This window comes from Priapulus caudatus, unplaced genomic scaffold (assembly GCF_000485595.1).
Source record: "Priapulus caudatus unplaced genomic scaffold, Priapulus_caudatus-5.0.1 Scaffold611, whole genome shotgun sequence".
NCBI classification, from domain to species: domain Eukaryota; kingdom Metazoa; phylum Priapulida; class Priapulimorpha; order Priapulimorphida; family Priapulidae; genus Priapulus; species Priapulus caudatus.
Genome location: NW_014577672.1, coordinates 126,365 through 143,257, shown reverse-complemented (window position 1 = coordinate 143,257; position 16,893 = coordinate 126,365). Strand labels below are relative to the sequence as shown.

The window sequence follows — 16,893 nt, the reverse complement described above, 5'->3', positions numbered from 1 at the left end:
TTGAAATTCTATTGGATAACGCAGCAGGCACTATGAAGCAATATTGCTTGCGCGACGCATTGTTATTATAACGCATTGTGTTCACGTCACGAATCTCCTGCGTCTGGGCGCCACGCAAGAGTTTCGAACGGCGGTTGTGTTTGTGTCGAACGTTTTGTTACATCGAATGCACCGGCAAATTAGGGAGTATAAAGAAGGTATATAAGCATGAAAAGTAGATTGCATAGTCATGTGATGCACTAAAAACATTAATGCCTGTTGTTGGGGGCACTATGCTCTCATAGTGCCCCAACAACAGGCATTAATATATAATTAATATATGTTCAATATATGTCCAATATTCAATGTTCAATATTGACAATTTAATATGAATACAAATACATATACAATGCATACAATGCATTCATTGCACAATGCATACACTGCATACAATGCATACAATGCATACAAATACATATGCAATACAAATTCAATATGAATAATGTTTAATAGATGTCTAATTGTCATATATGTTCGTAAAATGATTATATAGGGGGGCACATCGACATGTTTCATGTATCAAATTTTTTAATGACTGAGATGTCATATATACACCATATTACATGATGCAATGTCATGAACTTAATGAAATGAACTGAATAACATAATGTTTGATGTGTATGGATGAACATGGCACGTATATCTGATGCGTCATCTAACATATATCATGACAACTGTATTCACATCCATTTCACATGTCATGAGCTTATCTATGTACACAATGCTGTATGTCTATATATAGATATATTCATGGTAGTATATTGGTTTCCTATGCTATAGAACAAATCGACTTGGAAAACCAGGATGAAGTTGACATGGGCATCGTGGCAGGTGAAGCTAACGGCGTACCAGTGTCATCCAGCCAGAAGCCTGCTCGGCTGAAACCCAGGGTGAAGCGAAATCTATCAACAAAGACTCAGGATTTCCAGGTGCGTGCACATCATTTTAGCAGTTGTATAAATCAATCAGTCTCTACAAGATAGGTAAATATGTCCACCTAGGATGTTGTTCCTAATTTGGTCAAGCTAGATTGGTCTGTATGTGTTTTCACGTGCTCACGCCACATTGTTGAGTTTGCGTCACCTTGTCCTCAAGGTCTTTTAGAACGTTCTACCACACCGATGATTGGCTAGGTTACTGTCTGTCTGTCACGCTAGGCACATGTCATTCCTTTACACTGGAGCAGAGGTGAATCATTGTTATGGGAGAATCATCGCTAATTATCATCAGAAACGAAACATCGGTGCTATCCTCTGATACGTAATTTAAAAAATTATATTAATAAAAAAATGTATAAAAAAGTTTAATTTTAAAATATAGATTACAGGAAAAAAGTACGCGCATGTTTACATTGCTGATCGTTTCAGATACGCGTCCGCGTGATGGAAGCGAGACGTCTGGTCAGGGACAACATCCATCCTGTGTGTCACGTCACTGTGGAAGCGCAGCAACGGCAGACACGCATACGCCACTCCACCAGCTCCCCCTACTGGAACGAAATCTTCTTCCTCAACTTTGTCAGTAGTCAGGCAGAGCTGTTTGAGGAGCTAATAACGTTCAAGGTTTGTACGTGTAAATCGGGCGTCATTTCATAGATATTTTTTTAGCGTCATTGTACATGTAAATTTCACAACTTATTATACAACATGTTAGTTTTATATATAAACTAGATAGGAACTCATCAGGAGTGAATAAAAACAATTTCTATTTTATTCATTCCTGAACTCATATATGAACTTTATGTCAACCACAAACCTATAAGCCCTATTCATCACAGAGTAAAATACATAGTTTATCAATAACCATGATTTTTCATATCATAAGGAATGGTGTATTTATTATTTCAGATGCACTATGTATGTTTATAACATAAATTAAGTTAGAATTTGTTAATTATTATTGTAGATATTCAACTCAAAAAAGCTAAGGTCGGATTCCTTCATTGGCCAATTCCAGGTAAGACAACCAACATTTACATGTTGCTGTAAGTGTATCTATCTGCTAAACACACTATATACATCTAACTTTGTCAATGGTGGACCGCCACTAATGCTTCACGTTGTGTGTTCATCCATCTTGTTTTCTGGGTACTTTTGTACTGCACAGTGTGACGTGGGAACAGTTTACGACAAGCCCCGTCATGCACTGCTCAACACCTGGCTGCTACTATCTGACCCTGCAGACAATATGGCCGGCTCCATGGGTTATCTCAAGGTCAGCATCTGTGTCCTTGGCCCAGGAGATAACCCACCGGTGAGTGCCTACCACTTTTTTGTAGCTTGTAGTTGCTAATCAATAATCATGCAATAGTGAATTATATGGATATATCATGGCCAGTGTTTTTAATTTTGCATGCGTAGTGCACAGAAGCATGGTGTCATTTTGCAGGTAAAGGTTTTGTGTTTAGTTCACATCGCGATGGAGGTTAATGGTTGTGTGAATTCTATAACCGGTGCTCGTGATCGAGTGTTGGCTTAAAATCTCGGGAGAGTGCAGAAGCTTTGTTTTCACCGCGTTTATGTTTTTAGAACATGAAGTCATCTAGAAGTGATAAGGATGACATAGAAGGGTAAGTGCTGATCGATTGAACTAGGATTATGATACTACTTACTCTCAACTATTAGTATAATTAATAGTATAAATACGCACACACTCGCACGTGCACATGGATGCACGCACACATGCACATCACAGATTAACTGATAATCGTTTAGTTTTGGATTATGGATTGGATTATTACATTTAGACCAGACGTGCAGCATATATGCATGTATCAGCATATGCAGATATATGTGACCTGCTATTGCTTACCCTTAACCTGACCTGCTATTTGCTTATCCTGACAACATAAAATCATTACCGTGTACGTACGTGTGTGTTTCTATCGGTCAATCGGTCGATCCCTCCTTACAGGAACCTACTCAAGCCGGTTGGTGTTCAGCTGACCCCGTCTACTCTCACTCTGAGGCTGTATCGTGGCGAGGACATTCCCCAGAGTATGATCCTGCATTAAACCTATTATTATTATTATTATTATTATTATTATTATTATTATTATTATTGTCTAATGTATCCGGCTACGTGCTAATTACTGTATACGCCATATTTTTCGAGTACAGATACTTCGCGAGTGGTTAATTTCGCGGTCGGTGAATTACGAATTATTCGGTATTATTCCGTATGAATTATTCGCGTTTCGCGGTCTGGGACGCGTTCGCGAAATTCGCGAAAATTAAACCACCGCGAAATATTCAGCGTATACAGTACACCGCGGCGAATCAACGCGAGCGTGGTAAGGCCTACATGTGAATCCAGCGTGAAGCTAGTGGGGAGTTATTGTAGAGCTAATGTCGAGAATGTGTTAAGCTGGTTACGAAGCCTTTTTAGAATGGGTGTAAACCGAGTGAAAACCCGGCGCGAAGTTGGTGTAAAACCCGTGTGCCGCCCCCATGGGACCCACTCGGTGTAATGCGGCGTTATTATTATTGTCTAATATAGCTGTACCAAAATTAATAAACAATTTGTCTTAACATTACTGTTGCAGTGGACAGCGGTTTCGGTGAGGGAGTGAAGAGAGTGCTCGGCATTGGAGAGGAGAAGAAGGAACTCGTGGACCCCTACGTGACCTTCCAGTTCGCCGGGAAGAAGGTCTCATCACGCAGGGAGTACCACAGCGAAAGCCCTGTCTACAACCAGGAGCTGAAGCTAGGCATTCGGGTTCGTTACAGTGTGAATGGCTTGTGACTGGCCGTTCACTTGTCTGAAACATCTGTCTGTTTCCCTGTCTGTCTGTCTGTCTGTCTGTCTGTCTGTCTGTTTGTATGTCTGTCTGTCTGTCTGTTTGTCGGTCTGTATGTCTGTCTGTTTGTCTGTCTGTCTGTCTGTCTGACTATCTCTCTGCCTGGATAGTCTGCCTGTCTGCCTTAATTTCTACCTGCCTACTTATTCACACTTTTATAGGTATTTTTCTAGGAAATTTACATTTTAGATGCCGATTTCACTGTACTTCTCCAGTCTGTTCACTACAGACAATGCTTCATTTCTACGAATCTGAGAGATGACCTCTATGATGATAAATGCAAAATGTTTACTTTCTAGTCTCAACGTGTAAAATGCTTATTGGAAATAATACAATACGTCTATAAAGTGCCACTGTTTGTCATTGCAGTTTCCCTCAATGTGTGAGACTGTCAAGTTGACAGTATTTGATTGGTAAGTTCGAAATTTCCATAGTTTGTTTATGTTAAATTACTCTTAGCAAATAATTGTACTGCCTGAATATATATATAGCAGCTAGGATGCTTTTTAACAACATTGCAATATGCTATAACTGCTAGATGTTGTTATTATCGTTTTAGCAGAATTTTTGATGTACACTTGTTTTACACACGACAAATTGTATTCATAGATTCGTTTTGAGAGAGTATTATAATACTATAGAAGTATTATTGTCTCCACTATATACCCTACCTAATGAAGAAATAACCAAGCACATAATCCATAACAGGGAAGGTTTTGTTCCAGGAATGGTGCATGATTATAGTTTAAAATAGGCATCACCTGTAGACAGGTTATGTGTGAATTAAACACCCGTACATGGCAATCGAGTGACCATAGGCTACCTCTTGGGAAACTTGATTGATAATTACTGGTTTCAGATTTTTTGTTTGCGTTTTCACTTCATGGACCTTATGAAAAGAAAGACGTTGCCTCCAGATCTACATCTATCGATCTCTGCATTGTGTGTGTGTGCGTGCGTGCGTGCTTGCGTGCGTGTGTGTGTGTGTGTGCATGTGAACATGTAAAAGCGATGCTGAGATATCAATTTACATCTCAATCTAGTTATAAATCGACATCTCGTAGACAGGCTGATATGGCTTTTGTTAGTAGCAAGGATAAGGGCATAACGCACGTATATACCCTCTTGTGGATGCTCTTTTGTTGTTGTTAACCAGGGACCGGGTTGGTATGGACGATCCGATTACATCTACACATGTGCCGATGGATAAAATATCGGCACCCGGGGAGCACTGTGGTACGCAGGTGTCACTGCAAAGCTTGAATCTCTCACTAGAGTTAAATGGCTTGCCACATTTGCACATAAACCACGTGTGTCGTGCTGGAGCAAACGTTATTATATTAGTTAGCTTTAAAGTGGAATTAACAGATGCTGCGTGGACTGGAGTGTGCACTGGGGTGATCTAGCTGCATCATCTATCCCTCTTTCCCTGCCGTTGAAACAGTTATTAGCATGGCTAATATAGTGTGGATGCTATTACCTGGTAAAGAGATACCCATGTTAATTGAAATGGTGCATGCTCATATAGTCAATGTTTCTAGCATTTAACATATTTAGCTTATCCTATAGGCTTGCAGAGACTGTTAGATAGGAATTTATCAATTTAAAATAGCTAGTTGAGTTAAAGAATAAAATTCCGTCATTTAATGTAACATGTCTTAGTAGTGGAACTCACACCCCAGCCTCTTCATCCCGAGGTTCTTATTGCTAACCCTTAGGCCACGTGTTACAGTATGTTCGTCATCTATACTCCATAGCTCAATGGCATCGAGTGATAAGCTCGTACATCGATCCCACACGGGATAGCAGCAGTGGATCTGCATCCCGTAGAGATGGTCGGGACCTGGTTCACACACGGGGGTAGTACATTAGATCTGCGTCCCATAGAGACTATCCAAGCTATCCCATTCATACTTGTTACATTGTCTGTACGTTGCTTGCCTTCACTCGTAGCTTGAAGAATTATAAGCGGTAGATATAGAGGGTGAATTGTTCACTTTAATTTAGGGATAAGGTGACGGCAGATGATGTGATTGCAAGCAAAGAACTGGAGGTGTCGGCTCTATCCTCGGCTTGTGATGAGCATGGTATTGACACCGCCCAACGACATGTCCTACCATGTCTTGTTTTCTGGCAGTATCTCTACATAGCATAGGATGCATCTTACCCTGTGCGCACGCATTGCCTATTCTTTGTATACTACTTCTTAGTGTACTCATTCTACTACGTGTTTTCTATGCCAAGAAATGTTCTGTTTCTTATGTGAGTGAGAATTAATGGCAAATGTTGTGGTAAATAAATAATATTATATATATATTATATATATATATATATATATATTATATATCTCGAGCAGAGCCGAGAGAGAGAAACAGCAGAGCAGAGAGAGAGAGAGAGAGAGAGAGAGAAGGAGAAGAAGAGAGAAGATAGAGAGAGAGAAGAGAGACAAGAAGAGAGAAAGACGAAGGAGACAGCAGAACAGGAGACAGAGACAGAGAAGAGATAGAGAAGACAGAGAGACAGAGAGACAGAGAGACAGAGAGACAGAGAGACAGAGAGCCAGAGAGCCAGAGAGCCAGAGAGCGAGAGCGAGAGAGAGAGAGAGAGAGAGAGAGAGAGAGAGAGAGAGAGAGAGAGAGAGAGAGAGAGAGCTAGAGAGCTAGAGAGAGACAGAGCAGAATGGTTCTTGGAACGATGTTTGCACGACTAAGTCTACATGTGTAGCCCTTTGCTCTGCCACAGGTCGCAACTTTATTCAATGGTTTTTGATAAAATATGTGAAGAAATTGTGTGTTTATTATGTGAGCATTAAAATTTAAAGCCGTTATCCCATTATTATGTAGAATTTATGAAAGGCGAAAGTACAATAATACAGGACTTAGGACTTTAGACAGATGTTGTTGTTGTGTTGTTGTTGTGTTGTTGTTGTTGTTGTTGTTGTTGTTGACGAACATAGGCGTGCATTTAACTGCACGTCAGCATGCCTTAACTGAATCACCCACTTTGCATGCAAACTGCAAGATTGCACCGAGTGAATCTCTTTTATATTTTTGCTTTGGCGTGTGCTTTCTATGCATACAAATGTGTTTTCTTTCGCATATCCTTGGTATTATATTTGTTATTTCGTCGTTCTCGTACATCGCGTTATATGAGATAAGCGTTAAAGTTCAATATTTTATCTCATGAAACTCATTTTTAGATTAAGAGAGAAAATGTATTACTGGTGGGTGTAGCTTTTTATACCTACAGTGGATATAGGAACATTCCATGATTTGCTCTACACATTCTTATCTTATTTATCAAAATTCTACCTTAAATCCTACTGACACTGTTAGCATTTCATAGTTTAATAAAACCAGTATTATTGTTTTGAAAAAATAGTAAAAACCAGTGTCCATGCTTTTTTACAAATATAAAGCTTTAATTGTGCTTTCTAATGAGATATCTTCCCAATTACTTATCAAGCAACTAAGTTGTATATGTTGTTGTGTTTAAGACTCGCTGATCTCTTGGCTTTCACATTATTTCTCAAGTCTTCCTGCCAGCAATAAATGTAAGTGTTTTATTAAAAGCAACAGACTGCTGGTCGTGGGTAGACAAGGTGTGCTTGTGTTTAAAACTCGCCTTGATCTTTCTTGGCTTCCTTCGGCAGGATTCCTTCCTACCTTTGGTCCATGTTACATCAACTTCTATGGCGCACCACGGGAGTTCTCCGCTCTTGTCCCAGAGGAATTCAACAGCCTTAATTTGGGAGAGGTAAGCAAGTTGTTCCACACCCGCTGGCGTTTGTCACCTGAAGAGATCTTTACTGCAACGTTGGTTTTATCATAAATATATATGACGTGAAATCGTGAGTTCGTTCATATTTGGTTCGCCGTATACCATATATATCTGTCCATATATATCGACTGTTACCTCCATGTGTGCACATACATGGGCCATGCATGTGTAGTGCATACATGTGTGCACACGTGTACGTGCTTGTGTGCATTGGTGGGTGGGTGCATGTCTGTCTGCCTGCACATGTATGTGAATGTGAGCGTGCATACAGTAACACATATGCATTTGCGTGGGTGTGTGGTGCACACAGCTATGTATTAGATATGTTGCCACATAGATTTCTTCACGGACGCGTAAATGTAGACTCGTACTATAAATACTGTTATGTGAGAGTAATAACAGGGTGTCTGTGTTGTAGGGAGAAGGGTGCTCCTACCGAGGCAGGCTGCTGGTGGAATTAAACACTCAGCTGGGAGAGCTGCCTGAGCAGCCGGTGGTTGACATAGCCAACGACGACGTACTCTGTGTTCAGGTGTGTACCATGTAACAGCTCTCTATATACGGTTTATCGTATGAACTAGCCTGGTAAAGATATACAACACCTCAGAAGACTATTCCTTCTGCTTTTTAGCTGCAGTTCCAACTCTTCACACAAAAGTAAAATTATTCAGAACCACTACACAGCACCTCAGAACACTATTCCTTCTGCTTTCTCTGATGCCTAATGATCGTTCATGCGTCATGTTCGTTGTTCATGCAGTCGTTCATGCGGCGGCGCCACTATCGCCTGCACGTGGCCTTCCTCAGCGCCACCATGGTCAGTGCCGTCGATGCACCTGTTGAATTCGAGATCAGCATCGGTAAGTCTCATTCATCGCCATGGTAACTGGTATTGGTTGCAGTACGTATTGGCGCGCGCGTTGGGAAACTGTGGAAACTTGGGAGAAGGTGAAATTAGTGAGTCAGTGAAGATCAACAAAGAAAACCAGTGAAAGATGTGAATTAATTTGATAGCCTATTATCTATGTATTACCTTGTTATTACCCTATATGATATAGATAAGTATATTCCACTGTCCTGCTGCGCGCTGCACACATAATGCAGGTCAGAAACTTCAAATAGCAGCAGAATTTTTCTCTTTTCCAACTGTGTTATCATGGCAGTGTTGCTAGACACCGATGTGTCAACGATGCGCTAACACCTGTAACGGTAAAGATGTCCGACCTCAAGCGAGTCTTCTGTCATCGCCATGTAGGTAACTACGGCAACAAGCTCGACAACAACGTGCCCCCGTGTTCATCGACGACGCAGCCGACCAACGCTGTTTTTGACGGCTCCAGCTACTACTTCCTGCCGTGGGGAAACCTGAAGCCGTGCGTGATGGTCGACTCACAGTGGGAGGACATCTCCTTCCGGCTGGAGGCACTTAACATGCTGCTGGCGCTCGCGCGTAATCTGGTGAGAACCTCAGGCTGTCTCGACGGACGACACAGGAGGCGTTATCGGAAATGTCTCAGTCATAGTATTAGCAGGAGAAGCGTCTCGTAATGTTAGCTGGTCAGCTGTTAGTGAATTTCTTGATTGATTCTGCTGATGTATATAATGCTCACGTTTTTTGCTCAAATGTCTGTCACTGCATCATCGCTGTTTGAATTTCATAATGTGAATTTTCATTTAGTGATGATGAGGATGATGATGATGATGATGATGATGATGATGATGATAATAATAATGATAATAATAGTAATATTAAGAATATTAATAACGCCATTAATAACATTTCACCAGGATGTTGTGATACATAGCGATAACCCTCGTCCATACGGTGTGTGATTTCAGGAGAGGCATGTTGAAGGTTTGAAGGCCGACATCAAGGCCAAGGTCGCAAAAGAGGTCCTGGCCACGAAGATCATTGCTATGTTGGATGGGCTGATACAACAGGCAGGGTAAGTACTGCAGTCTTGCTCAGACAGATAGGTCAATTGCTACATCCCTATATCTCGGCTTTCTAACTGTAACACAGCTCTTAACTGCATTTAGGATTTTAGCGCTCAAATTTGCGTTGTTTCTGTATGCTTCTTTAGGTATCTTTGGTTTCCACACTGTTGAAGCAGAGTTAGGAAGCTTTGATTACTCCCAGGTTTTTCTTATGTCATCGTACTGTATTTATCATTTTTAAAGCCTTTATTTTCTCTACACATCTAAGAAGCGTTTAAGGCTCCATTTAATCTGTCATTTCATAACCCTAGCTACTGTCCGTATCTCCGGTTTTGCAAACCATTGATGCACATCTAGAAGCATTTCAATTTGGGAATTAATTTAAATTGAATTAATCCTCGAGTCTTCCCTCATGTCGTTGCGTAGGAACCCTCTCCCTGCGCCTGTCCCCGGTGACCACCGGTCCAACGAACTAGATGCTCAGCTCGCAAAGCTGCGTGAGGAGCATCTCTCCGGCATTGTAGAGGGCGCCACCAAGCTCAGAGAGACGGCGACGGATGTTGAACAAGTTCTGGTTGCGGTTGAGGACTTCTTGTCGCTGCTGCGTCAGTTAGCGCACGAGGTTTGTGTATAATATAATATTATTCATTAATAAATATATTATAAATTATTAAATAATATTACATGTATTACATTTACATATATTAATTGTCGTTATATATGCCTCACAATTGAGGCAGCAGACATCACACCAGCATACAGGGTTAACATATATGAGCACAGACATCATGCCAGCACACAGGGTTAACATATATAGCACAGACATCGACACAAGCATACAGAGGTAACATATATGAGCACAGACATCACCCAGCATAACAGGTTAAACATACATGAGCACAGACATCACGCCAGCTATACAGGGTTAACATAATATGAGGCACGAGACATTCATGCCACACAGAAGCATACAGGGTTAACATATATGAGCAGCAGACATCACGCCAGCATATCGGGTTAACATATATGAGTCACGACAAGCCAGCATATCAGGTTAACATATATCAGCACAAAGACATCAGTGGCAGCATACAGGGTTATTACATATATGAAGCACCGAGACAAGTCACGCCAGCATACAGAGGTTAACATATATGACGCACAGCACACACGCCACTCCGCATATACAGGGTTAACTATTTGAGCCGAGACTCACGGACTGTCCAGCATACAGGGTTTAACAATATGATGAGCACAGACATCATGCCAGCACACAGGGTTAACATATATGAGCACAGACATCACGCCAGCATACACAGTCATAATATGAACACATATACCAACACTAAGCACACAGTCAAAAATATGAACGACAGCTAGAATGCCAGGGAATATTTAATGTTACACAATGTAATTACTAGTATCGCGAACACCCCCTTCCTCACGACATTTACCATCCCTGCTTCTTGTACACTTTCTCGCTAAATCTTCTATTTTATCTTCCTTCTTTCTTTCCTTCTCCTCCTCTCTCATTCTCCTCTCTCTACTCTTGTGCTTACCTTTACTCCTCTCCTCTTCTTATTCATTCTATGCTCCCTACTCCTAAGCATATCTTCTTCTTCATTTTCTTCTACTACTCCTTCCCCCTCCTCCTTCCGCTCCTCCTTCGCTTTACTTTGGTTACCTTTCTTCATCAATTCAACACCCTATTCACGCAGTCTCCCCCCACCACGTCTCCAATCCCATCCTTCTGGCAGACGAATTCATCCTTCGGTAGGCAGGAATCTCCTCTCTGCCAAACCCAGTCGAAGAGAAAAGAAAATCCTGGATTAGCTAAACGTTTGTCCCAGTATCATTCACGGCAAGTTCTTGACTAGTATGTAACAATGTTAACACGTAGACACTAGACATATTTAGCACACAACACACTCCTCCCGATACCCACTCACCTAATCCGCACTCACACCCAGACAGTCCAGAAATGCGACTCACTTAGTGATGCGAACTCCAGCTGTTCATCATCACGATCCCACACTGCGGCCAGCCCACCGGCTGCTTGCTACCACCACACACCCGATGGGCACTACGCACACACACCCATCGCACACGCCACACCAGCACGGCACGCACGCACGCACGGGCCAACGCACGCACCGCGACGCCAGCTCACGCACACCCGACACCACCACACCCACCACACACACCCACCTACACACACACACAAGCACCGCACCACACCGGCCCGTATATAGGTGTAGAAAGTTAAATTATATTAGATAAGGAATTGTATTATGTATTCTATAACTTCCATTCGAATATACCATGTATGTATTGTATGGCTACATCACATTCGTCGATTGTCCATAGATTTAAGCAGATCCCAACACGAATAACAGTTTAATGTCAGAGACGCCGTAAGTCATTCGAACCCGCAACAGGGGCGATGTGCACAATTCAAAGTACACACATTCTATCATAGCTACCTCCCGCACGACGTCAGACGCACGGTATGCCAACAGCTGTGCGCGTGACTCAAGCCGATTCTGGCAAGTCCTCATCTGACACCTCGGGAACGCATCCCTCTCATATAAACTTGGTGTGACGGCATCACGAATCAAAACTGCATGCTATATCAGGCGAGCACACACATATCGCTCATGTAGTCTAGCGCCACTACTAAGTATACTCAAAATTCCGCAGACAACTGACGCCATCCTCCGCGAGCGAGATAACCGTACCGCCTTCGACTATTCTGGATAGGTTCGTTTCAAACTACACGAGTTAAACATGTTTTTCATGCGGTGTTCACTCTAAATTTTAACTTCCAAAAAGCCTAATGCATGATGTTTTAGAAACATCCTATCTCAATAAAGATTGATTACTAACTGTCTATAAGATCCTGGCCATGGATACATTAATTCTAACATGCATATGTGTTCTCGGAAAAACTCTCGGAGAACTACATCACAATACAGACTAATAATCAGGTTCTCTATTAAATGACATGAATTCGTACATATAATAATAATCTATGATATATAATTTGAGTAGTGTCGTTCTGTTTGTTTCCGCATAATCTTCTAGGCCGCGTGCGACGAATCCGGTTGAAATTTTCGTGCTTTATTCCTATCGCATCAGGTTCGATCTAAACACTTGCTATTTTGTCATTTATTGGGTTAATATGTTTAAAAAAACCAATATTTAGAAAGATATAATGGAAACATCTCCCTGATAAACTATGCACGAATTTACAGTTCAACATCCGCTAGGTGCGCTGGCTGATAATGACCTTACTAAACACGCAACACAGGCTATAAGGATACAGTAGTCTGTCGGCGTACCTGCTTGCAGTTGGATTCGCCCAGGGCACACGCGCTGCTGTTGGAATCAAGTCTCTCCCGCACCTGCAACGAGCTCAGCACTCGAGCGCATATACTATCTATCAATCTATGCTATTTTGCTATCTATCTATCTATCTCTATCTATAATATTCTATCTATCTATCTATTTAATCTATCTTATCTATGCTATCCATTCATCAAATGGAACCTTGACCCTTGAACCTTGGGTGAAAGGCACTCAAATCAATTTAAGGGTTCCACCTAAGTTCTTCACGCAAGTTTGAAGTTTTCTAACTTCTAACGGTTGAAAAATATCGACAGACAGACAGACACACCACGCACCGCACGCGCCGCGCACGCACACCACACGCTACACCACACGCAAACACGTCACACGCACCGACGCACACCGCACAGCACACACACACATAAACCACACACACAATACACACAACCAGCCACACACACCACACACACACACCACTCACACACACACAACACACACACAGGCCACATCATAACACGCAACACGCACAGCACACAAAACGGCGCGAAACCAAATTACGTTCCGCTACACTATCGTCAGAGGATATAAACTAACTAAATACTGCGAAGCGTTTGCCTACAGTTTTTCGCAATAGAATCAAGCCCCGTTAGTAGAAACCTGACGGGCAAAAGACAAATAGATTGTATTAAGCCTGGTTTCCGTAATTAACCAGGCTTCAACGATATGATTAACACCGAATTAACAAAACAAGGTGCGTACAAGATATTTAATATAGGTTATATGGATAATAAGAACCTTTAGTAGCGTTAAATTGTTCACTAAATAGATACAATTACTGCAAAGCCTAAAACTCCCTCATTCAATTACTATAGCAATTCATTACTACAGTCCGCACCCCATTAGTACGAAACTGACGGCCAAAGAAAAATAATGGCGATTAAGCGGGTTCCGTATATTAATTAGCCTTAATTTGAAAAGAAAAACAACTGGATGTAGAAGGTGTGTAACAAAGTGTTTTATATATGAAATGAATATACCGGGATCAGAAAATGTAATGTTTAGTAACAGGATTCTTGTATTATTGTGCTAATCAATATTGTTACTAAAAGATTAACATGAATCGGCCAGGATGTTAGAGAAATCATCTATCTCATCAGCGTAACGAGCGAATATGCCGCCGGAGGCGGCCATTTTGCGGAGTAGATATAAAAGGCCACATAGTTGTGGTAATAGATGTATAAGCTAGGTTTGAGTGGCTATAAAATAAGTAGTTTAATCGATTTGCACCATGAATAAAATAAGAAGATTTGCTAATTTGTACGTGTATTATGGAAGCAAATAATGAGCTATTATTTACTCCTGATATGCATCCATGCAGGGTAATAGGGGAATCACAAGACCATATTGACTGCGAAGACTGCTGACTTCGAATCACATTTCACCACGAAGTAATGAGTTGGCAGTTAGTTTTAAATATCGTGAAGCATATAGTCTATACTGCCGATATATTCGCGTTACAGACATGCTTCATTTGTGTGGTTTATTAATACTGATCTCAGGACTTATTGTAACCAATCTCCTACAATCTCCATCCTTGAGGCTCACAAAGCTGTCTTTTGCAATTTGAGCTATGCGAAAGAAATCATGGCATTAGGCAAATTAAGATATCATTATATATCCACATTACAAAAAATAAGACTACATCATACCACTCATACTCCTACACAAAATATACTCTAGATCAAAATATCATACATTATCGTGTCTTAATTGGCATAGTCGTATTGGTTTTAGAGTAATTTGGAGACATAGCTTACTAATGTTTGTACGTACTAACAGAACACTGGATATGTCGCAGCACCAAATTCACCAAGGTATAGGTATGAAATACGCGATTTTACTGATAACCTGCTTAGCTTATATGCCATGCATATAAGAAATAGAAATTGTGAACTGGTTAATGTTTGTTAACCTTTGGCCAACTACATCATGACATTTTGATCGACCGCATGGTTGGTGGCTTTGTTAGTCCATTTAAATCCCTGGTATATATCATTGGTTTTCATACTGCAAAGATCAGAGAAATATTCATATGCTAACAGTACGTACAACACAAATCTTAAAGAGTTGACACATGAATTCAAGCCATTCACTGTGAAAACATATTTCACCCATGTGAAATTATATGTAAGTATTCTGCAATATCTATACAGATTCGTACTCATACACGAAAAATGAAAAAAATAGTCATGCATCAGTATTCAGTACTGTGAAGGATTTTACAAGGCAATAGATCATATGAGGCAAAAAGGCAACTCCATTTCCTGTTCCAATTTGAAACATGCATTATAAGAGTTAGGTAGAGAACAAATGCCATGGCACAGGATGGACGCGACGGACGGACAAGACAGACAGACAGACAGACAGACATAGAAGAATCGATATATAAATAGATGTGTACCGTTTCAGCAAATACTGCCAACTCTCCATCCACACTGTGACTGGTGCCATTGCTGGTCATACTTAGACAGGCAAAGCAAGCTCAGCCTTAGATGACAGGGCATCGATCTGTTTTCCGCAGCCAGTCCACTCCCAGATACTGTTATACGAATACGTTTTAGCACCTGCTTTTACATAACATATTATAATAATGTAATCCAGAGCAGAATCATAAAAGAAAAACGAACATTGGTTCGCAATCTATTATTTGTCTTACGCGTAGCATTAAACAAGATTGAGCGCGTACATCTGTACACAGTTTTCACAACAGATGTTGGAAGTTCACTATAAGTGGTGGCAGTTGTCACAAATTTTTTTCCTGTAGTTTCAAAACTAGTAATTATCAAGGTTTATTCAGGTTGTAGTTTTCACCTAGCAGCTAAACTGCAAAATTAATGATGCAGCAAATGTGAATGTTGTATTTGAAATAAATTCGGAATTGAACTTTAATCAAAAGCAAAAGAACGTAAAACAAAGAAAAATATACAAACCAAAAAGGCTAACATTATAAACTATAGAATCATAAGATCAAATGAAATCCCCAAAAGGCCAAACATTACAACAAGTATATCGAAAACAAAAGAAACGAAAGAGAACGTCGTGTTACGTGCCTTAGATTCAGCGTCTGCACTTTGCCGACAGTGTATTCCTGGCAGCGGCAGGGTGAGAGGGCGTAGAGGCACGTCGTAGGCTGGTATCCTATAGTAGGCGATTGCGGCGGTTACCACTAGCATCCACAACCAACCACGTTCCGGTAATGACTGTCTGAGGCTGAAGTTAGTGGTAGAATAGTGAGCTTTAGTGTTACGTATGGAATACCAGCAGCAGCAATAGCAGTAGTAACAAGCAGTAGCAGCAGAAGGCAGCAGTAGAAGTAGCAGCAAGCATGCTAGCAGCAGCCAGCAGCAGCACAAGCAGCAGAAGAGCAGCAGCATCAGCAGACGCTGTACAGTAAGCAGTACGTAGAAAAAACAGGAGTAAAGGCAAGCAGCAGCAGTAGAAGCAGCGCAGCAGCAGCAGCAGCAGCAGTGATAGCGCAGTAGCAGTAGCAGTAGCATTAGCAGTAGCAGAAGAAGAAGAAGAAGATGAAGAAGAAGGAGAACAGTAGATATCGTAGAGATGTAGGAATAGAAGTTATAGTTATAATAATATTAATAATAATTACAATAATAATTATTAACAAACTATTTTTTGCATGTGCTTCATTTATCACACAAAGAACGCTAACTGACTGTCGATAACTTGCACACTACATTCCCCGATGCACTTATACAGTCTAAAAACTTTACTACCATATTGATGTGAAACGAATTCAGGTAAAGAAAGAAATAGAAACATGAATAGAAAAGAACAGAAATTAGTTAAATAGACATTCGTGCACTGAGGATCGGAGTAAGTTTGCTGTGAGGCATATATAACGACAATTAATATATGTAAATGTAATACATGTAATATTATTTAATAATTTATAAATATATTATTAATGAAAG

General features: G+C 40.8%; 1 protein-coding gene and 1 long non-coding RNA gene across 2 annotated transcripts in view; one reads left to right on the top strand and one right to left on the bottom strand.

The window, feature by feature from the left end:
* The window catches only part of LOC106812133 (dysferlin-like), a gene marked incomplete at its 5' end in the record, with an annotated part of 51,816 nt that overhangs the window by 10,823 nt on the left and 24,100 nt on the right, over positions 1 to 16,893 (top strand). The window contains 15 exon segments of the mRNA XM_014815921.1: positions 820 to 968; positions 1,407 to 1,601; positions 1,945 to 1,995; positions 2,146 to 2,292; positions 2,568 to 2,608; positions 2,953 to 3,035; positions 3,584 to 3,756; positions 4,208 to 4,251; positions 5,846 to 5,925; positions 7,491 to 7,594; positions 8,037 to 8,150; positions 8,379 to 8,478; positions 8,874 to 9,076; positions 9,458 to 9,564; positions 9,983 to 10,178. Coding sequence (XP_014671407.1) covers positions 855 to 968; positions 1,407 to 1,601; positions 1,945 to 1,995; positions 2,146 to 2,292; positions 2,568 to 2,608; positions 2,953 to 3,035; positions 3,584 to 3,756; positions 4,208 to 4,251; positions 5,846 to 5,925; positions 7,491 to 7,594; positions 8,037 to 8,150; positions 8,379 to 8,478; positions 8,874 to 9,076; positions 9,458 to 9,564; positions 9,983 to 10,178 — 1,752 coding nt within the window.
* LOC106812136 lies at positions 11,255 to 12,083 on the bottom strand. The gene is made up of 2 exons (XR_001394293.1): positions 12,049 to 12,083; positions 11,255 to 11,348 (listed from the first exon to the last, which is right to left on the bottom strand). It is a non-coding gene; the product is annotated as an uncharacterized LOC106812136 (long non-coding RNA).